At 39.7% G+C, this 22,872-nt stretch overlaps 1 protein-coding gene across 1 annotated transcript in view; it reads right to left on the reverse strand.

Moving 5' to 3' along the window:
- FMNL2 (formin like 2) overlaps window positions 1-22,872 on the reverse strand; it is a 346,942-nt gene that overhangs the window by 40,935 nt on the left and 283,135 nt on the right. Inside the window, 2 exon segments of the mRNA XM_071216434.1 lie at window positions 1,796-1,906; window positions 4,952-5,026. Coding sequence (XP_071072535.1) covers window positions 1,796-1,906; window positions 4,952-5,026 — 186 coding nt within the window.

Genomic DNA, 22,872 nt, shown 5'->3' on the forward strand with positions numbered 1-22,872 from the left:
AGAAACATAGTTCTGAGTAAGGGCAAAAGCTAGGAAAGAAAATAGAGAGGAACCTTAATCAGATTTTTCACAGAATTCATAATAAATAGCAGGTGTAGTGGGTTGAAATTCATGTCTGCTCAGAATCACAGAATGTGACCTTATTTGAAAAGAGGGTCTTTGCAGATGTAATTAAGAAGAGGTCATATGGAATTAAGGTGGGCCCTAAATTCAATGACTGGAGCCCTAGTAAGAAGAGATGAGAACACCTAGAGACAAAGACTAGTAAGAAGACGTGAGAACACCTAGAGACAAAGACATGGAGAGAAGGCGGCCGTTTGAAGATGGAGGCAGAGACTGTCTGATGAGCTACAAGCCACGGAATGCCAAGGACTGCTAGAAGCTGCCAGAAGCTGAAAGAGGCAAGGAAGGAGTCTCCCCTACAGCCTTGGAGGGAGCGTGGCCCTGCAGCACCTTAGTGCTGACCTCTCGATTCCTGAACCATGAGAGAACCTGTTTCTGTTGTTTTCAGTCACGCAGTGTGTGGCAATTTGATGTGACCGTCCTAGGAAACTAATATACACGTGTTAACAGATATGTCAATACCTGCCACTGAACATGGGGCCTAAAGCTAGCTCTGTCCAACTCATAAAACTGAACCCTGAACATCGCATTTTTGTTCTAAAACTGCTACTTTTGGAAGAGCACATGGGGAAAGAAGACAGACAAACCTTGATCTCAAAACAAAACAAAACAAAAACTGTTCAGTACAATATTCTGCCCACAATATTAGTGGGTCTTTAAATTGAAAAACAATTCAAGCAATTCTTTAGTGGAAATCATCACGCCTCTCCCAAAGCAGATCTCTAGACAACACTGGCCCAGCTGCCTAGGGGCAGCCCAGCCACCCCAGAGCAACCAACGCTGAGAATCTGCTTCACAATAAACTCAGGTAGAATCTGTGTCGTTCCTTGGCTTCATCCTTAATGAGATGTGTGTCTGAACCCCAGATATGCCCAAAGGAAAGTATTTCTACCTTCTTTAGAGCTAGCAACAGCCTTGAAACTAGGTGAACAAATCTTGCCCTATCACCAGTGGTCTTCCAAATTCAACAGGATCATTCCTATGCAAAAGGAGAGGTCAAAAACGCCCAAGGGTCATAGGACAAGGGCATGCCTGAAGGCACATGGATACTCAAGGCCATTTATGATGTTCATATCAACTTTCTGTTTCTTAGCTGATGAACTTCAGGAAATGGCTAAGCACCTCTGCAAGGGAGCAAGAAAAAGAGAAACCTTAGACCCCCTTTCTCTCAAGAAATGAAAGTAGAACTTCTAAAGCCACAAACACTTCAAGAAGAATTTTACAGCACATGAGGAAGTCTCTAATGTCCATTTCCTCATTATTTTTTTATACCGTAAACATTTAGTCATCACTCTACAGCAATCCTGGTTTGACTTCCCTGCCCAGATGGGGCTCCCGGAGTAACCAAGAACGCGAACTGCTCAACAGCCTGGATGAAGAATGCAGTGACACTTGACCCAGACAGGGCTCAAAAGCAGAGGAAAGTCGCAGCCAAGGCTACTACTCTGGTAGTAAAGGCTACTGGCAGCAGAAAGCCTGAGTTCCCAGGAGGTCAGCAAGAATCCAGCTTCTCTGACACATTGCATCACTCAGATTGGTTCCCGTTAGCTAGCACTACAGTAGTTGACTGCGTGGAGCTTTAAGCATTCTTTTGCCACTATGGAAGTGTACCTTTGAGGGTAGGCAATAAATTAATTCTTACATTTGAGCCAAAGGTTAAAGCTATACTCACATCCAAGTATTCATCCAGGCCTAACTTGGTAAATTCATATTGGAGATGAACTCTGAAATTCATGTCTTCTACTGAATGGACTACAATATTAATAAACTGCATGGAGGCCACCTGGAATGAAATGACCAAGGGGTTAGATGGGCTCCAAACTTGTCTTCTCAGTTTAATCATAGGTATGTGCTTTCAATTTTACAAATCCGGGCTCATTTACCAATTTCCTTTCTTTCATTTTATATATATTTTTTTTAATTCAAAAAGTCATGTAAGTACCACAGCGAGGTACCACTTTACACCCACTAGGATAGCTATAATAAAAAAGACAATAGCAAGTGTTGTTGAAGTCATGGAGAAATTGGAGCATATTCATTGCTGGTGCAAATGTAAAATGGTGCACCTACTTCAGAAAAGTTTGGCAGTTCTTCAAAATGTTAAACACAGTGCTACTACAGGATCCAGGAATTCCACCCCTAGGTATATATCCAAAAGAAATTAAAACATACATCTCTATGAATGGAAAAACAAAATGTAGTATATCCACACAATAGAATATTATTCAGGCATTAAAAGGAATGAAGTACCGACACATGCGACAACACGGATGAACCTTGGAAACATGCTAAGTCAAAGAAGGCAGGGACAAAAGACCACATATTATATGTTCCATTCAGGTGAAATATCCAGGACATGCAAATCTATAGAGATAAAAAGTAATCATTTAGTGGTTGTCTAGGACTGGGGGTAGGGGAAATGGGTGTGACTGCTAATGGATAGGGACTCCCTCCTGGGGGGGGAAATGTACTAAAATTAGACAGTGGTAATGGTTGCATGCAAACCCTGTGAACGAATTAACACTAAAACCAAAAACAAAACACTGAATTGTATACTTTAAATGGGCAAACTGGAGGGTATGTTAACTATACAGCTGTTTTTAAAAAAATTTATATAGGTTTATCAAACTGTGTAAATTATTACATATATTATAAAAAATTTTGTGAAAATTATTATAAAGAACATTTAAATCACCTGTAATCTCACCACATGGGAATAATTTCTACAACTTCACTGTGAGCCCCATTGGACCAACAGGATAGTACCAGGTCTTTGACCCATCTTACCATCTTATACAAAAAAACAGTTTCCATTCCACAGAAGCCCTGGATTGACTGCTCTTTTTCCCAAACCCCAGGCTTCAGTTTGGTAAAAACAGAAGAGAGTACAACAGATCTGTTTTGCTTTCAATGGTGACAGTCAGCTTTCATATGCTGAAAATATCTTACTAACGCTTTCCCTCTATAGTTAAACAGTGATTCTCTTGCAAGGAGGTAAAATGACTAAGGGGCCCAGATTCACGTTCTCACCGAAAACGACCTTCCCTCTTCCTCTCTCCTCCAAACCCAATCTCCTTTACCTTTTTAAAAATTATTTTTATCGAATTAGATTTTTCTTTGATATACTGTATGTTGGATATCTTAGGAAGAGATGTAAACTCTCTTGATTATAAAGGTACTTTTGCAATTTACTGAAAAATGTCTTCAGGTTTTAGGGTGAGATGAGCCCTAAAATTTGAGTTTTTGCCACGTTTTTTTTTTCTTGTTTTCTTTTGTCAAACGAAAACAAAAACAAGAAAAGGAGAAAAGGGTCCTATCCTATAAATTATATGTTATGAAGAGTATGTTGTTTGGAAGGTTGTACAACCTAATTGCACTCTAACAAGCCTCATTTTCTGGAGGAAAAACATGGCCGGATTCTGGCATCTTTCCATTTCTCTTCTGAAAGTGGGTTTCCATGATCCATTAAATTTTATGACATGTCTAAGGGGTCACTATCCCTAGGTGACATGTGAATCAAGCAGATACCACTGGGTTGGTATGGTGGCAGAAGCCCGGGGGCCTCCAGTTTGCAACCTCAGCTCCAAAGGAACAAATAAGTTCCCCAGCAATGCAGAGAAAAGAAACTAGTAATCAGAGGCAGGGCACAGACCTCTTCAGATATTTATACCGATGCAAAACTTAAAATACTTCAAAAATCCTAATAACAAGAATTAAAAAGTCAACATGAAAGTGTTACCTTTTCATATTTTTTACCTTTTAAAAGGCAAATAATAATTCATAAAACAGAAAAGCTCTTCTAGCGAGGATTCAATCTTTCGCACTGATTTTGGATGGGGTTGAGGGGCTAGGATGCCAATAAATTTGAGGACCCAGAAAAAATTTTTTCCACCTACCAGGGCAGAAGTCTGCAAAGTGGTGTTTCATGCTCTACAGTCACTTTGCCTGGTATCCTAAGCACAGACTTTGGAAGACCTTACACTGCAAAAACTGATTAGGATCTCTGTTCCAGGCTAGGAATGACCTGGAAGATTCGGCCCAGTAAGGATGTCCTGGGTACGGAAGATTCCTAGGGCAACTGGATTAAGTCAAAGAAAGCCTGGGTACACTCAATGGTAGTTTGTTTCAGGAAATTCTCTTTAGTATAGTGGATTCCATCCTCAACCCAGGATTAAGACTTAGGTCTATGAACTCCTAAGTCCCAAAACTCATTTTGTTGTGCTTACCCAAGGACAGTACTGCTGCTGAATCCCACTCTTTTGCAAGTGAGCAAACCTGCTAAGGAGAACCCCAGGATGATTTTGCCCTCAAAGAATCATTAGAGTGGGAAAGAGATCATAGGGGGAAAATAATCTCTGCCGTATATAAATTTGGGGGATCCATATAGTCAATTCTACAAACCAGAGCATTTTATAGGTCTCTGAAAAGAAAGTCTGAAGGAGGCCTCTGGCTGTATCCTGCAAGAGGCCAAACCGTCAAGGCTCTAGGTTTCTATCTTGAGGGGTTTTTTGCAGTACAACTGACATCTATAGTCTATAACCGAAGGCATTTGTACCAGCATATGCACCATTTCTTTTCCCAGCTGCATGGCTTTCCCCCTTATTTGCTATAAATAATAAGTGCTTTTGGCCTTTACCATAAAGTGTGTATGTAAGGAATGAAACTGTAAACAAATGCCATAAAGGAAAAAGACAGGCTAGGAGGGACACTCTACACCAGCTCTATTGCGTAATATACTCAATTTCCTGCCCTTTGCTACACACATATACATCAAATGGATTTAGGGGGAAAGCACTGAAATTGAAAGGATTATACTAAAATAACTCACCATAAAATCTATGTTATTGTCTTCATTCCTGAAATGTTCCATCAATTTCTCAAAGCGCTGTTTTTCTCCACAAACCTGAAACGTACATTTCATCGTGCGTAAGAAATTCCAAATATAAGAACTCAAAAATTAGATGCAGAAATTTCAGCATTAATAATTACTTCCACGTTATCTATTTTTTTTTCTCTCTCACACACCATTTCTCTTCTAAGCTAACACACAAATAGTGACCTGAGGCTAGAACAAAAGCTGATCTTTGGTTTCTTTTACAGGATCTTGTGCTATTTTGAAATCAAATGTGTTTTTCTTCCTTTGGTTGTTTTTACAGTCCCACCAATTTTTTAGCATGAACTCAGAATCCAATAAAGTATATATCTCATAATAAAAAGAGATAACTGCAAGTTTTCTATTTTCAAAAGACATTTAGTATGTCTATTTTAAAACAGACATACTAAAATATTTGAATAATTTAATATTTAAATTCATTGAAAGATTAAGACTCAAATATCTTTGGTGAATAAATTACCACACAAAAGTAAATTAGACATTTTGGGAAACTATAATAACCCATTTAGATAACCAGAGTACTGAAATTTGCAGGATTCCATGAAGTAGCATCTCGAAGACCTGAAACATGCATTTGGCACAAACTGATGCTTTTATTGAACAAGTCAAATAAGCAGATATATTACTGGGAACTCCAAAGCAAAAAAGGTATCTGTGTTTATTTAAACACATGGAGTTAGAAACAAAGAATGTAGGAAAGATTTGTACCAAATAACACTCAGAAGACTTATTGCCCAAATCAAAGAATAAAATTTAATTCTATGTGTTAACATCCTGGCTACCGTTTTGGAGCACAGTCCTGCTCCCACTGGTTTATTCATTCATTCGGCCCTCAGAAAATGCCTGCCCGAATATAAACATACTATATACTCGGTTAATAAGACAGTATCTGGCCTTAACATTTTGCAAATTTAATCCAGGTTTCACAAGCTAAACTCTGAGCTTTCTGATTCTATTTGTGATGCTAGGGATCTGAAGACAATCCTGAAGAATTCTCCTAAAATGTTTCATAATGCTATTATGCAGCCACTTAATTCAGTCATGTTCAATTCCATGTGAACCTCTACATTTTGGTAAAGAGAAAGTCCCATGAAGGCAGGAATTTTGTTCTGTTTTGTTCACTATTATATCTCAGTGTCTAGAATGTATAACATAAGTTCAATATTTGTTGAATATTTGTTGAATTGCACCAACTACAGGATAAATGAATAACTGTTAAAGTACACCTAACACAAGGTGAATAATTTACCACTTACATTTTTTTTTTTTAGAGTGAAACAAGAACCATCAGAGCAATGTAGACAGGCACCAGGAAAAAACCACAAGCTGGCATGTTAAGGAAAATAGCCTTCAACATCTGAGGACCTTCCAGTCTTAAAGCAACTTAATTTTTTGAACATAGTCAGGTCATAATTTATGTTCTCTGATAACTATTCTCCACGTATTTATATCTCCCTTAACCAAAAACAACAGAAAGCAGAGGAACAGTGCATGGGCCCAGGCTAGAGGAAAAGGCAGAGGCTCAAGAACAGAGATTTTAAAGTAAAACCTTTAAAAATTACACTTGCCCCAACCCACCCTGGTGACTTTTTTCTTTCTTTCTTTTTTGCAGGGGAGAAGTTTGGGGGAGGCTGACCTTTTTTTCCTCCTAGTGACTCTGAACAGGTTCAGGGTGGGGTGACACAGGCATGCATATTTTTATAAAGCACGACGGATCATTATAAGCAATGCTAAAAGGAATTATTCAGACTGAGATAAAAGGACACTAGAAAATGGATCAAAGCAGCAGAAAGAAATAAGAAATAAAGACCTCTGGTAAAGGTAATCATATGGTAATTATAAATGTCAATTCTACTGTATTATACTGTTTATTGTTTGCTATATAAGTCCACTTCTGGTTCCTTACAGATGCTAAAATGAAAATGCATAAAAAGTATGATATATCAATGGTTTTCAACATACCATGTATAAAGATATAATTTGTAACAAATACAATAAAAAGGTGGGGGGAATAGAGGGTTAGAGGAACAGTATATGGGCATGTTAGTGAAGGCAAGTTGGAATCAAATCAGATATAACTGTTGTAAATCAAGGATGCTAAATTTTATCCCCATGGTAACTCAACCAAAATACATGAAAAAATATATTCAGAAACAATGACAAGGAACACAAACTGGTATAATATCAAAAGCCAAATAAATATGTAAGTAGGCATTAACAAAATAAATGAGGGTCAAAAAAAGATCTAACACTTAGAAAAGCAAAATAGCAAAATGACAAAGGAAAGTCAAGCATTATCAATTGTTGCTTTTCTTTTTAAGGAGGCACCTGCGATTGAACCCAGGCCCTCATAACATGGGAAGCAGGCTCTCAACCACTGAGCTATTCCTACTTCACTCACTACTTTAAATGTAACTGGATTAAAAACTTCCCAGTCGATTGGTGTATGCCCAGGAGACTTGAATCTCTGGGCTCTCCATGTGTCAACTGGGACCTGAGCCTCAGCAGTGCTGCCGCACCTACTCTCCAGTTCACTGGACTTACCCAGGTCAGCTGACAGGGAGGTGAGGATGGTCAGCCACCACACCAAGGAACCAAGAGAGTCTACAGTTGCAGGCACAAGACTCCCATCCACCAGCTGTGTGGGATTGATATAATTGATGAATTCCTGAGGACCTGCCAAACTGTCTTCCACAGAGACTGCACCATTTTACACTTCCACCAGCAGTGAAGGAGTGTTCCTATTTCTCCACATCCTCTCCAGCACTTACTGTTGTCTGTTTCTTTAATAATGGCCATTCTATGTGGTGTTAGATGATATCTCACTGTTGTTTTAATTTGCGTTTCCCTCATAGCTAGTGATATGGAACATTTTTTCATGTGCTTTTTGGCCATTTTTATTTCCTCTTTGGAGAAATGTCTATTTAAATCTTTTGCCCATTTTTTTACTGGATTGCTTGCTCTTTTATTGTTGAGTTGTACAATCTCTTCATATAGAATGGAAATCAAACTTATCAGGTAAGTGGTTTCCAAATATTTTCTCCCATCAACTGGGCTGCCTTTTCACCTTCTTGATGAAGTCCTCTGAATCACAGAAGTGTTTAAGTTTGAGCAGGTCCCATTTATCCATGTTTTCTTTCATTGCTCATGCTTTTCATGTACCTACCACCTACCACCGGGTCTTGAAGATGTTTCATTACATTTTCCAACTGATTTTTGACAAGGATGTCAATTCCACTCACTGGGGAAAGAATAATCTTTTCAATAAATGGTGCTGGGAAAACTGGATTCAGGTGCAAAAGAATGATGGTGGACTCATACCTCACACCATATTTAAAAAAAAAAACTCAAAATGGATCAAAGGCTTAAATATAAAAACCAGAACTAGAAACTCCTAGAAGAAAACATGGGGAACCATCTTAAGATCTTGTGTTGGACAAGTGTCAACCCAAAACATAAGCAACAAAGGAAAAATAAATAGTAACTCATTAAAATTTAAAACTTTTATGCATCAAAGACTTTATTTATCATGAAAGTAAAATGACAACCTAGTCATAGGAGACAATATTTGGAAATCACACGTCTGATAAGGGTTTAATATCCAGAATATATAAAGTCTTATAATTCAACAATAAAATCATCCCCAAAAAAACACCATTTTTTAAAAAATCAGCAAAAACTTGAATAGACATTTCTTCAAAGAAGATCTACAAATGGCCAATATGCGCATAAAAAGGTGGTAAATATCATTAGACATTAGGGAAATGGCAAGCCCAACCACAATAAGATACGATTTCACTTCCAGTAGAATGGCTACTATTACAACATGCAGCTGCTCTGAAGGATAATTTGGCAGTTCCTTAGAAAGTCAAGTATCGAATTACCATATGACCCAATAATCCCACTTCCTATGTATATAGCCAAAATAATTGAAAGCAGGGAATTAAACAGATATTTTCACACTGATGCTCAGAGGAGGCATTATTCAAATTTGCCAAAAGATGAAATTAACCCAAGTGTCCGTCAACCAATGAATAGAAAAATAAAATGCAGTATATACATAAATGGAATATTATTCCACTGTAAAAAAGGAATGAAGTTCTGATACATGCAACAATGTGGATGAACCTTGAAGACATAATGTTGAATGAAATAAGCCAGACACAGAAGGACAAGTATTGTATGATCTCATTGATAGTAACTGATTCATAGTCAGAAACTAGATCATCAGGGGCCAGGATGGGGATAGGCGATGGGGAGTTAACGCTTGAATTACACTGAGTTCCTCTTGGGTTATTGTAAAGTTTAGGTAATGCATGGTGGTGATGGATGCATGGTGTAATTAACAGCAGGGAATTATGTATTTGATTATAGTTAAAAGGAAAAGTTTAGGTTGTAAATATGTTACTAGAATAAATTAAACAAACAGAGGGCTGTACCACACATTGAACCAGATGGACTATAATTTATAGGATAATAACAAAAATGTTCTTTCATGAATTGTAACAAATATACCACACTAATGCAAGGTATATATAATAGGGTGGTATATGGGAACTCAGTATTTTAAGGATGATTTTTCTGTGAACTACATCTTGTCTAATTAAAAAAAAATAAGAAAACTTAAAAAAAAAAAAAAAAAAGAACACAGTTACTAACAATGTGTATCATAGGAATGCAACAGAAATTGGCCCACAAATAATCAGGGATTGTACCCAGGGCATTATAGAAATGGAATTTATATGGCTGGGAAAGTCCATGTGGACAGCAACAAAATAAACCACCAATAACCTGTTAATAAAGAGAGATGGTATCAAATCCAGAATAAGCAATATTACATTAATTTTAAGCTGGATAAAGATTTTAAAAAATGAAAACAAACAAACAAGCAAACAAACAAAAAAACACCATGGCACTAGCCTGGGAGAGAGGACAGAAATAGTAAGTAAATCTTGTATTTATGCGTTTCTTTAGAAATCCCTCCTTCTGTCAACAGACAAATCCATTTTGAGAACACCTGTGTTATGAAGAAAGATATCTTTAATCTTCAAAATTAGTGGATTTAAATATCTTTCAATTACCTGCTACTATGAAAGAGGTGAAAATAATCCAAATGCATGAAATGACACATTTCCAACATAAATGCCAACTCAGGGAAACCTTGAAAGAATGATCTGACTGCTCTCCTCATCCACTCCAAACTAGAAGGGGCACCTGGTACCAGCTCCACCAAGTCTCTCTAGGTAAAGGTATAGACTGTCTTGCTGCCAATCTCAACTAGTGAATTCAAGGTGGTATTTGTTGACATAGTTTACAAGAACAATGTGGACTGGGAGCCCCCCTTCATTTCTGCTGAAGGAAAGGAAGCATGCAATCCAGATTCCTATTTGTTTCTTTTTTAGCAATCATTAAGCAAGTGTATCCTACAATCCCACAGGAAACGGGAAGACACGTCTGGGGAAGGTTGGGGAAGCTGTGTTCCACATCAAAGGAAAGTCGCCTGAGCTCACACGGCTCACATCTGGACCACCCCCACATTCTGGTAAAATAAGACCATCACGGCTGAACGTGCCTCTTTTCTCCTTTGAAATGACTCATTTTAGAAAATTGGTGAGGACGAAAGAGAAGAGACACTGATTTTCAGAATCTACACACCAGCATTCCTGAGAATGTTCTTTCAGGGATTCATCAAAACATATAAGGTTGCCAGCACCGCATTTGCCCGTAGGCTGCATATAGTTTCCATCTGCCAACACAGGCTAGGCAATATATGATCCCTAGACACTTTTAAATAAAAACATGTTACTAGTGCAACTGAAATTCATCATTTCTTGACCTTTATATTCATTAGCATTTCTCATTCCCCCACTCTGGCACCAGTGTCCTATAATGGTAACAAGAATCACTGGAGTAGGTCAGTGGGGAGCAAGCATGAGAGACCCAGCTACAGAAAGGCCATCAGAGCTGAGCAGAGTGCAGAGCAGCCCTTCTGTGCATCTGACTACTCAATCAGGGCCAGCGGCCAAGGCTACCAGAAATTAAACGAGCAGAAAAAGAAAAGTATATGATCTGGAAAAGCATATGCTCTATTGTAAACCATTTGAATCAGTCTCATGCGAGTGTGAATATCCTGAGTGAATTCACTCACCCAAGGAATGAATGAAAACACAAGGATCCATCCTGGACCACAAACTAAAGTCAGCTGACACAGCCACCGCCCCTCCCAACCCAGTGGGGTCCTACCTCAGCCCCTCTTTGCACCTTTAAGCTCTAACATTGATGGGGGCAGGCCTGGAACTATATGGTGTAGTTAGCAGGAGACCAGAACCTGGTTGGTAAGTCATAGGTCTGCCACTTTCCCCTGTGACTTTGAACAACTCAGTGAACCTCCCTGGACTTCAGTTTTTACATCTGTTCATTTGAAAGTTGGATTATAGCACAGGTTTTAAGAAGCTAGGGGGATACAGAGGATCGTTTTGGGAGCTTCAAAGGTGGGGGCCCTCACTTGCTCAGATCTACTTTATTATACTGAGATGCCTGTTAAGATTTATTGCATTAAAAAAAAAAAAGGTTTCATTGCTAACAAAAGTTTGAAAAAACATCCCTTCCCTAGATATCCTGGAGCCCCCATATTCTAATCTAGACTTAGCAATAAAACATGATAGTCCCAAACTGACTGGCCGGGAAGTGCTTCAGAGAGATGCACGTGGCTGGAATGGCCCTGGGTACCAAGCATTGCTGCCAGACCACTATCTCAGGGCATCTGCTTCGTTCATGCTCATGAAGCTAGTAAGTCCTTCCCTGCCCAGATGAAACAGTCCACTCCCAGGGCAAGCAAGATACATTTCCACTTCCAGGAGAATTAAGGCAAAAGCACATAGCTCCTGCCAAAAAAACAGCTCAACTATGTGCTTGAATATCTGTGAAAGAAATTCCTGAACATTCTCCCAATCCATTTGGATAAATCCAAGGCCCTTGATGCAAAGGGGGCCGTGGCTTAAAGCATCTCTAAAGAGGGCCAGAGGTTAGGGGGCAATTTCCCCTAAAGACTAAGAGCCAAGAGAAGACGGCTGTATAAAAGCCTCGTAATAAAGAGTATTGTCTTGCCAGCCATATATGGAAAGGAACAGATTCCCTGCCTCCAGCCACCTCCCAGCAGGTCTGTCTGCAAGGTCAGTTATGGTCTTTGGCTTCGCCCAGCAGCAGCTCCCAGGGCACCACACAAAGTCTGCAGTCAGAATGGGGCCTCACTCTTACGAGGTGGCTGTAAAACATGCTTCTGGGTGAGTTATATAAAAATTTAAGGATTCTTGCTTAAGTGTTTCCTTCTTGCCATGTTGCTTGGCGCCTGCCTCAATACCTTCTTTTTCTGTCCTCACAATAGGCCCCTGTGACCCTCAGGGCGCCTGCTGGAAGGCACCGTTTTAGACGCGCAGTCTGTTATGACTGATTAGACTACCCTTCTTGGGGCCTGGCAGAGAACAAAAGTTCCGTTTTCTTTTCTGGGCCTCATGAGGTAAACAGTGACTTCATGGTTAGTCCTAGGTAAAAAGCATCATTTACCTTCCATGGAGTGCACCAGCAGCCTGAGGGTTACGGACGCCATGATGGTCCAGCAAAACCACTTTTCTGGAGTGTTCTGTGGATGTTGGGTCTATTATATTTTTCCTATAGGTGACTAGACATTTCCTACATATAGACTAAAGGGCGAGCATGACAGAAGCAGGTCCCTCTGACTTGTTGCTGGCTCTCAAGTCTCTCTGGAGTTTAAAGGTAAAAATACAATCTAAAAGAAGCATCCCAAAACTAAACAACTTTCTCTCACTCCACTGAAATAAAAACTAACGAAAGCAAACAACTGAATGTATTCTACAATCTATTCAACCCTCCTTCCTCACAGATTAACGAAACCTTTAGATCAGTCTTGGACTGGTGGACATAGGATTATGCGCCAGAGGTTTCATCCACATAACACTGAACACTCTTGAGAAAACATCAGTCGCTTTTCCAGATGTTTCCAAATATCCAGATGCTTGGCCAGGCAGACAAAGTACCCAGATGGCTGTTTTACTTTTCACACATATATTTTGCTGCACTAAGAGTAAAGAATCCTGACATGGAGACATAAAATCCCCAAAGGGCAGTTCTGACACACCACACTTTAAATAAGAAATGTGTTTTTATCACATCCCACCCACCCCACCCCCAAAATACAATCTCCAATTACATTCTAGCAAGGAAGGCTCCATAATCTCTGCTGAAAACTACAGTGTCTCATAAATATCTGCCAGAAGTATTCTTAACGACCAGCTGGATCCTCTCCTGCTCCAACGTAAGATTCACATCTCCTGGTCACCAAGGAGGACAGACACAGATGCTCTGGAAGCTTCCATTCCTACTGGAAGACCAAAATACCTTCTAGTTCAACAAGAAAGACTGGTATTTATATAACTGCCCGCAGCCTAAATGACAAAGGCCTTCCTTCAGCTTTGGGAGGACTTACCAGTCACACTCCCTGAAAACACAAGAGGGCCCAATGCTTTCTTTTCATTCACTTCTCCTCACAGCTTCATCCTTTCTTAATCCCAGTTACTAAGGCAGAGAAAGAGAAGGGAAACGATGACACATTTCTAGTCACACATTTTCTAAACAGCAGCAGTAGCATACGGTTGGAGCCGCTTCAAGCCTGTGGTGTTTTCACCACAGACCTCAGGACCAGCTCGGGAGGCAGATGTCAACTCATGCTCCCCTCACACCTGACTCACAACAAATAAATTAAATCCAGGGTGTGCTATGAATTCAGAGTCCTTGAAGACAAGGAGTCTGATAGAACAAAGACCTCAGGCCAACACCAGGCAAATACCTACAAAGCTTGTCCAACTCTCATTTCATAACCTCTATTCTTTCTTCGGAGCTCTGCCCCAAACTCGCCCTAAAACCTATACTGGGTATTAATCAGGAGACCCTTGTCCTTAGGTAATTGTTACCACTTCCTCTGCCTAAGATGATAGACAATGATATGGGCAGCAGTTCTTAAAAGGCGGTTCTCGGGAAGAGGATGTTGTTCAAGCGACTGGGCTTCCGCCTACCACACGGGAGGTCCCAGTCCTGGGACCTCCTGGAGAAGGTGAGCTGGCTGGCACAGCAAGCTGATGCAACAAGATGACACAACAAAAGAGACACAAAGAGGAAAGACAATGAGAGACACAACAAACCAGGGAGCTGAGGTGGATAAGGTGATTGAGCACCCCTCTTCCACACTGGAGGTCCCAGGTTCAGTTCCCCGGGCCTCTTAAAGAGAAGCTGAGCAGACACAGAGAGGAGACAGCAACTGCAAACAACGGGGCAACGGGGGGGGGGAAAGGGCGGTTAAATAAATAAAATAAAGCTTAAAAAAAAAAAAGATGGTTCTCAAACACCAAGGATACCTGAGGCCCTTTTTTATAGGGTCTATAAGGCAAAAACTATTTTTAAAATACCTTCACTTGCCTTTATCACAGAGTAGACACTTGCCCTGATGGCGCCACAGCAAATGGTGGGTAAAATCTTGATGCTTTACCATGAATCAAGGCAGCAGCCTCAAATTGTGCTAGGAATCATTATATTCTTCACAGCAATGCCTTCTCAGTTAAAATAATTTTTTTTAAAAGCCAGTTTCTCTTAAGAATATCCTTGTGAAGCAGTGAAACATATTTTATTAAATCTCAACCACTGAATACGCATCTTTTTAATATTCTATATGATGAAATGGGAAGTCTGCATAAGGCATGCCTGCTGCATATTGAATTATGGTTGTTTCAAAGAAAGGCATTTCTATGATTGCTTGATTTGCAAGAAGAACTCGTCACTTTTTCATTTTTACTTTAAAGAATAACTAAAGAATGACAGCTATTCAGACTTACATGTTTGAAAAACATTTTCTTAAAAAATGAATGAACTGAGCCTTTAACTTTAAGGAAAACAACTGAAAATATTTGTTGCCAATTATAAAATTTGAGCTTTCAAGTGAAAATAAAAATTCTGGAAAACCAGTATTCACAGCTGTGAGCTTGATTGCTTCCCAATACGTAAAGACTTTTCTGATGGCACTGGTGGACATGGTTTTTAAAATATTTTATTATGAAATGTGTCAATATATAGAAGATTTGGGTAATTCAGAGAAGCAATATTTTCCAAATGACCACCGCATGTTGTTACAAAATCGTGAATCCACTCAAGGGGCAAGACAGACAAACAGATTTTAATATAACAGAGTATCAGAAGTTCATTGACATGGTTTCAGATTCCACATTACAATGAATCTTTAAGAAACTACTACTTAAAACATTCATATAGTATAGTCCCAAAGAAGAATATCCACAATTATCTGAAAAGTCTACTAATATACTCCTTTTTCCATCTATGTATCTGAGCGGGGCTGGACTTTAACATACTTCAACCAAAACAATACAACTGACTGACTACAGAACCAGGTATGAGAATCCAGCTGTTTTCTATTAAGTTAAACTTTAAAAGATTTACAAAAATACAAATGCAACTATTTGCACTAAGTTTTTTTAAGTTTTAGAAAAGTTATTTTTATGAAAATAAATTACACTAATATGCAATGAGTTATGATTTTTTTCTTAAGTTTTGTTTTGTTTTATTTTTTAAGGAGCTACCAGGGATGTAGCTTAACCACTGAGCTACACCTGCTCCCCAGGTTTACGATATTTTTAAAGGAGTACATGTTTGCAAATTTCTTAAATTAATTTTCATTTTAATTTTTAATACAGTAGTCTATTGGTATTTAAAATAGTAAATAACAAAAGAGAATCTACAGATTGGTATATACTATACCAATTATACATCTGCATAAGCATAAGCTCTTTGGGGTCCATAGTAATTTTTATGAATGGAAAGGAGTATGGAGCCCAAAATGTCAAAAACTACAGGATGCGGAAATAACCTCTTTATTTCTACAAAGATGATGAATTCTTAAAAGCCTAAAACATGAAGCAAATAAATGGATTTCTAAGATTAAGATTTCTTACAGGGAAGCAGACTTGGCCCAATGGATAGGGTGTCCGCCTAACACACGGGAGATCCGCGCTTCAAACCCCGGGCCTCCTTGACCCGTGTGGAGCTGGCCCATGCACAGTGCTGATGCGCACAAGGAATGCTGTGCCATGCAGGGGTGTTCCCCGCGTAGGGGAGCCCCACGCACAAGGAGTACTGCCTGTAAGGAGAGCTGCCCAGCGCGAAAGAAAGTGCAGCCTGCCCAAGAATGGAGCCACACACACACAGAGCTGACACAAGATGACGCAACAAAAAGAAACACAGATTCCCGGTACCGCTGATAAGGATAGAAGCTGTCAGAGAAGAACACACAGCGAATGGACACAGAGAGCAGACAACTGGGGGCGGCGGGGGGGATAAATAAAATCTTAAAAAATTTTAAAAAATTTTTAAAAAATCTTTATTAAAAAAGAACAAGATTTCTTACAATATTGTTTTGGAGTTACCCACACCATACAAAGAACTACTGCTTCTGCCTTCCCACAAAGATGAGGCCACACTACTCAAAGACCAGATGGCTTTTTCCCTGCCTGGAAAGAAGCCCTCCACCAGTTTACAAGGAAGAAGAGAAAAAAAAAAAGACTTCTTTTAGGTTACGTTTAACAAGGCTTTACAGTCCTTGGCACTCATCAGGTGGGGTGGCAGTAGTCCCAATGTGTTCCCTGCATGCCTCACCTAGATTCATTACCAAAAGCCAAAAGAAGAGTAGATTTCAAGCAAGAATACAAGAGGTACAGAATAGCTCTCCTACAGGATTTGTAGAACATGTATTCACTGAAGTTTAGGGCGAGTTAGCCTCAGGAAATCTATCCAACTAATCTGGGATGCCTGACACACAAAAGTGTCAAGCAACCAAGAACCAATAAACAAGAACAAAAAAATTATCTTTTACTAACACACTAAATACATTCTTGATACCTACCATGTAAAATATCCTATTTACAAGGTTTTTTATCTATTCCCGTAAAACACCTCAAAATGGAAAATCCTGTGTTGTTCTTAGTGGTATACCCATAAATCTGGGCTACCACATGTGTTGCTGGTACAATTACTGGTGGGGAAGGAGCCCTCATTTTCCACGTCTAAAACCGAACTCCTGAAACAAAACGGAGCCTCTGACTCAGGTTACAGCGATTGGCCATTTGTACTTTCCAGTGACGCGGAGCTGAGGGAGAACGTCTGCCAGAGAGATCAACTTCCTGATGAAGGGGACTGACAGTGATTGTTGGAAACAAATCATGAACTGCTGAGCCATTTTCTTCTAGCTGTTTCAGTAAATTGTTGTGAATGAAAACTAAGTATGACCATATATCCTTGACAGATTGATCTAGAGAATGAAAGAATTGGGCAGGAGCCATAAGCACTACAAAGGAATAAAGAATGGCTATTGAACTACAGTGGGCAGAAAAGAGTTTGGAGTATGATGGAGGATCTGGGAAATAAAGTCCAAATGATGACTCAAAAGCCCAGTCTTTCAAAGCCTGCACAGACCAGGATGCTTTCATACACAGGCATCCACTAGTGAAGCTAACAGATTGCCTGGCTAACTTTCTGGCTACTGAAGCAGTAAGGTATTGTGATACCTTGCAGATATTTCTAAATGAGATTTGACTGAAGAGATTGATGTAGCCACTCAGCAGGCGGTAACAAAAGGAAACAAGAGGCAAAAGTGGTAACTTAGTCTTAAAAGTCACAGTGATCTACTTTCAGCTGGTTACCATCTTATCAGCTGGCCTTGGACATGTAAGTCTTCATAGGGTTTTTTGTTTTGCTTTTAAAAATGAAGTCATTTATTATTTTATTATGTAGTTATCTTATTTTCAAATCTGCAGTTGAAGAAACACAAAGTTTCTTAGATGGAACTATTTGAATATGTATGTGCAATGCATATAACATAGGCAAATGTACACACAAATTTATATAGAATCATAAAATTGTAGTGGAAGGGATATAGAGATCATTTGACCAACTTCTCACCTAAAGCAGGAACTGGAGCCACAAGCCCAGGCCAGTTAACCTCTTTTCCTCTTCAACAAACTATGTTGCCATTACCTACCTCTTCAGAGCATCCTTTGGGCCCACTCCAACCTGCCTTCTTCCTCTTTTCCTTGTAAGGGAACATTCCCTGTGGCATTCACCTCTTTACTTACAAGCCCCTTCTCTACTTGGATTACACACATGGTATCCCCCATCAATCATGTCTAAGCCTATTTATTCACTCATTATCTTCATTTCACAACTGAGACTGACTTTGGACATTTTACAATCATTAAAAACGGAATTTAATAAAATTTCATTTTCTTTCCCTGAAAAAAATAAAATAATCCCTAGATGATATTTGTTCATTATGGTTGGACTACTTTGTTCTTAACTAAATTTACATTATTTGAATAGATTCTGATTCCCATTCTATGTCAGGCCCCATATGTTGTAGGTCGCCCTGTCTCTGGCTGACTTTTCTCCAATTTTTTGGCTTTGGATCCATTGTCATGGCCACAAACTGGCTCCAGGGCCCAGGAATTTAGCACCTGAACCACCTATTTTCCAAACTCCACCATCTCTTCTCCTCTGATGTATTTTATGCAGTGGAATGATACTCAAAATTTATCTGAATTACATTAAATACTTTTCTCAGATTCCCAAAGAATCAAATGAAATACATATAAGAACACTTGATAAATGGTAAAGTACTATATAACTGAGTTCCTTCCTTTTTTTCTTTTTCCTTCAACTTTTATCTATCTTCCTGTTGAGGTTTTCTAAATTGCAGGTTTCAAATCTCTCCACCATTATATGCTCAGAATCTTAATCAGATTTCCTTCTGTCATTCTTTTTTCTATAATACAGGGCCCAGTAAGGTGTTCTCCCTTGTTAATCAACACATACATTGACTTGTACTATTCCTGAGATAGATTTCATACCAATCTCCTCTTCTATTCCCAGAATATTCTCCAACAAATCAGGTCTCTGTCTTCCTTCATAATCCTACTCGAGACCTCCCTCTTCCTTTAGGCGCCAATCAGCCCCATCAGGCAAGAACTTCCCTAATAATTTCAACACTCCCTAATCTACCAAATCTATTATAACTCCTCCCATTATGTTCACTTTTTGGTAGAAAATTGACGGTAGGTTTGAACAGCATAGAAAGTGCTTAGATTAAACGTAAAGCAATATTTTTTTTTTCAAGTGCTTGGTATGTGATTACATGTTAAAGAAGGTGTAAAGTAACACTTAGCTCTCACTTGCTTTCTCTCAGGGTCCTCCATTGTTATCTTCGAAGATTATGAAATGAAGGCACATACGTCAGCTGTTTTACAATTGGTAAAGGAAACAAATTTTAGAAATGGTCTTCCCACATGAATAAAATTGGGAAGTGACACCCTATTTTTAAAAGGGGGGCTGCTGTCAGTGAAATAGAAGATGGGGCTCCTTGTTATAAAAAAATTTCCCTCAGACTTGTGGAGAGAGGGAGGGATGGAATCAAAGTCAGGTTGAGAAATAAAGCATCCTACAAATGCCCACCCAGTAACCAGACAATCTGGTCTGTCTCTAAGCACCATTATCCTCCTATACTTCTTTTTTTTTTTTTTTTTTTTTTTAACACTCTCACTCCAGCACACATCAAAAGAAGGAAAGTCCTGAAGATGGTTAGGAGTTTTTGAATAAAGCAGCTGTGGAAGCCGATGACTATCAATGGAAGAAGCAGCCCAAGGAATGAGAAATATGAATGGTAAAATCTCTGAAACAAATATCAGTTCCCAACCACTCTCTCCTGTCCAAGTGACCTGATGCTGAGCCCACTGCCACTGACTTTTGGAGCAAAACAGAACAGCAATTTCTTTACTAGCAGAGAAAGTCGATCCAAACTGCCAATGATTGAAGAAGATTGGGGACCCTATTTCCCTCTACCGCTCGTTGTTATCTTTAAGCCACAGGGCAACATGAAGCCTAGGATAAGCAGTGAGGCAGTTCAAAATCTGCCCCCAACCTCTCCTTTCATGCTTCCCCCCTTTAAAACTGGACAGTCAAGTCAAACAAAACTCCTTGAAGTTTTATTAACATGCCACCTTCTTTGTATGAGATGACCCTTTTACTCTTTACCTGGTGTGGTAGGCTGAATAATATGGGCTTGCCTCAAATCATTTCAACTCCCTGATATCCCTAGAAGTAGAAGAAGGAACCACACCAATACCCTTCAAAGACCCAGCTGTGCTGTCAACCACACTAATAGGCTCCCCAAAGATATCCACATGCCAATCACCAGAACCTGTGGATGTTACTGTACAATGCTAAAGAACTTCACAGATGTGATAGCGTTAAGGATCTCAAGGTGGGGAGAGTATCCCCGAGTAGGAGATAGAGTCTAAAGTAATCACAATGCCCTTAGAAGGAGGGAGGCAGGAGGCTCAGAGACAGAGAAAAGGCAATGTGATGACCCAGTAAAGGAGAAAGATGGGGACAGAAAATGCTCTGTTGCTGGCTTTGAAGATGGAGGAAGGGTCACAAGCCAAGGAATGTGTGTGGACTCTAGAAGCTGAAAAAGGCAAAGAAATGGGAAACAGCCTTCAGAAGACCATCATGTAAGACCCACTTTAGACCTCCAGAACCAGAAGAAATTAAATGTTTTAAGCCACTAAGTTTGTGGTAGTTTGTTGACAGCACCCACAGGGAACTAACACACCTGGTTAACCCACTCCCTTCCTATAGGAAACCTCACCTGAGAGCTCTTATGCCATTCTACCCTCCTGCCCTCACCTGTTCCTCCTCTGCACAAAGCACCATTGTGGATCCAGTATTATATATCGTCCAAGTATTTTCTCTCTTTCCTCAATCTGACTGAGAGGCTCCCTATTAGGAGCGGGACCTGTGTCTTACTCGTTTTCTTACTTATAGTGTTAATCAATGCTGTTGACACAGACTGCGCAAGGACATGTTATGAAACTTTTTTTTTTTCAGTTAAGTTAGCACGACTTATTCCTTAACAATCAGCAGGAGAACAGCCTTCACCTCCTCACTGGATAAGATACTGGTAATAAAGAAATAACTAGTTTATTAAAATGGACTTGGAAATCCTACAAAAATGACCCTTTTCACCTCTAGAAAGGCTCGCACCACAGTTTGCATATAGCATACTCATTTGAAAGAAGTAATTACCATCCCTTCTATCTCAAATCATAATTTATAAACTTCCCAATCCTGAGGAGAAGCCAAGTATTAGGATGACTAAAGAGACAAAAAAAAAAGGAAGAACTATAGCTATACTGGTAATTCTTATCACTTATTGAGGATAACTCTTATTTTCCAAAGCTGCCACAGCAGTTTCTCCCATATCCCATGCTCTCCTGCACTATGGGCCTGACACTCCATCAAGAAGTGAAGTCTAATTTCCTTCCCCTTGCATCTGGGTTAGACTTGTGACTCACCTGTAACCAACAGAATGCAGCAGAAGAGATACTGCATGATGTCTACGAATGTTTCAAAACAAACCTTGCAACTTCGGTCTTTTTGAATGTTTGCCCTTCAGATGTTCCTCTTGGAACCCAGCTGCCACGGTGTGAGAAGCCCCAGCCACAGAGAGTTCTGCGTGCAGGAACTCTGGTTGATGGTCTCAGCTGAGCCCGCTGTTTGAGTCAACTAACCCAGAGGCTAGACACATGAATGACGCAGCCTCCACCTGAATTCCAGGCCCCAGTCCATTGAATCCTCCCTGATGACACCCTGGGAACCAGGGAACAGAGATACTCCCTGACACACAGAATCCATCAGCATAACAAAACTAAGTTTGGGGTACTTTATTACGCGCAAGTGATAACTATAACGGTTAATAGGCAAACCAAAAAATAGCTCCTTAGCACTGTTAACACCACATTAGACTGTGGCTTTGCTTGCTGGCCCTAGGAAGACGGACTGAGCAGAGAAGAGTTTTGGTGAATTAGATAATCCATCAGGCCTGATACAGGGAACAATGAATAAAATCTAAAACTATAGCTCTCATAGATTGCGATTTGAGAGAACACATTGCTAACAATTCAATGAGAGACAGAAGAAAGTGTGTACCTTTCCCACCATGTTGAAAAATTTACCACATAAAGAGTCATCGGGATAGTCTTGTGCTGGATTTATAATCTTACACCCTTAGATATTGGAGAGTTTAGATTAGATGGGATTAAACTCTGAGGGATGCTGGAAGCAAACCAAAATGTCTGCTCTCCTTCCTGCACAATTTGGTCCACTGTAAATAAAACTTGACAGCCTTTCTTAAATCAACTTAATAACATGTAGCATGAGTGCTTTCAGATGCCCAGTAGCTAAACCACATCAGCTTTCTTAGGAAGCCTTCTAGAACCCGGCAAAGAAAAAGCTTCTGCCAAGAGTGCTACGTACAAGAGAACTGGTAGCCTTGAGTGACTCATTTCACAAGGCTCCATCTATCTATAATGGAAGGTCAGAAGTGGGAGGGAATTGGGTCTTTAACAATTGAAGTCAGCCTTTTTTGTTAAAGCCAGATGCTGTCATTATAGGAGCAAATGAGAATACAGTTATAATCAATCTGGCATCCTGATGAATTCCAGGTGCACCTCTGTGCGGCTTGGGGGAGCTGGTGACTCAAAGCACTCACAGGGTTTTATTGCTAGTGTCATAGGCTGTTTCACTTGCAGAGTCTATGGGGCCTAAGCACTTTTTCCCTTTGATTTCAAATAGGATTTTTTTTTTTTTTGGCCAGACGTTTGGAGCCCATTTTTTTTTTTAAAGTAAGGCAATTTCTCAGCTATTTCAAGGAATATGAAGAACAAGAA

The sequence above is a fragment of the Dasypus novemcinctus genome, chromosome 7 (genome assembly GCF_030445035.2).
Source record: "Dasypus novemcinctus isolate mDasNov1 chromosome 7, mDasNov1.1.hap2, whole genome shotgun sequence".
Lineage (NCBI taxonomy): Eukaryota > Metazoa > Chordata > Mammalia > Cingulata > Dasypodidae > Dasypus > Dasypus novemcinctus.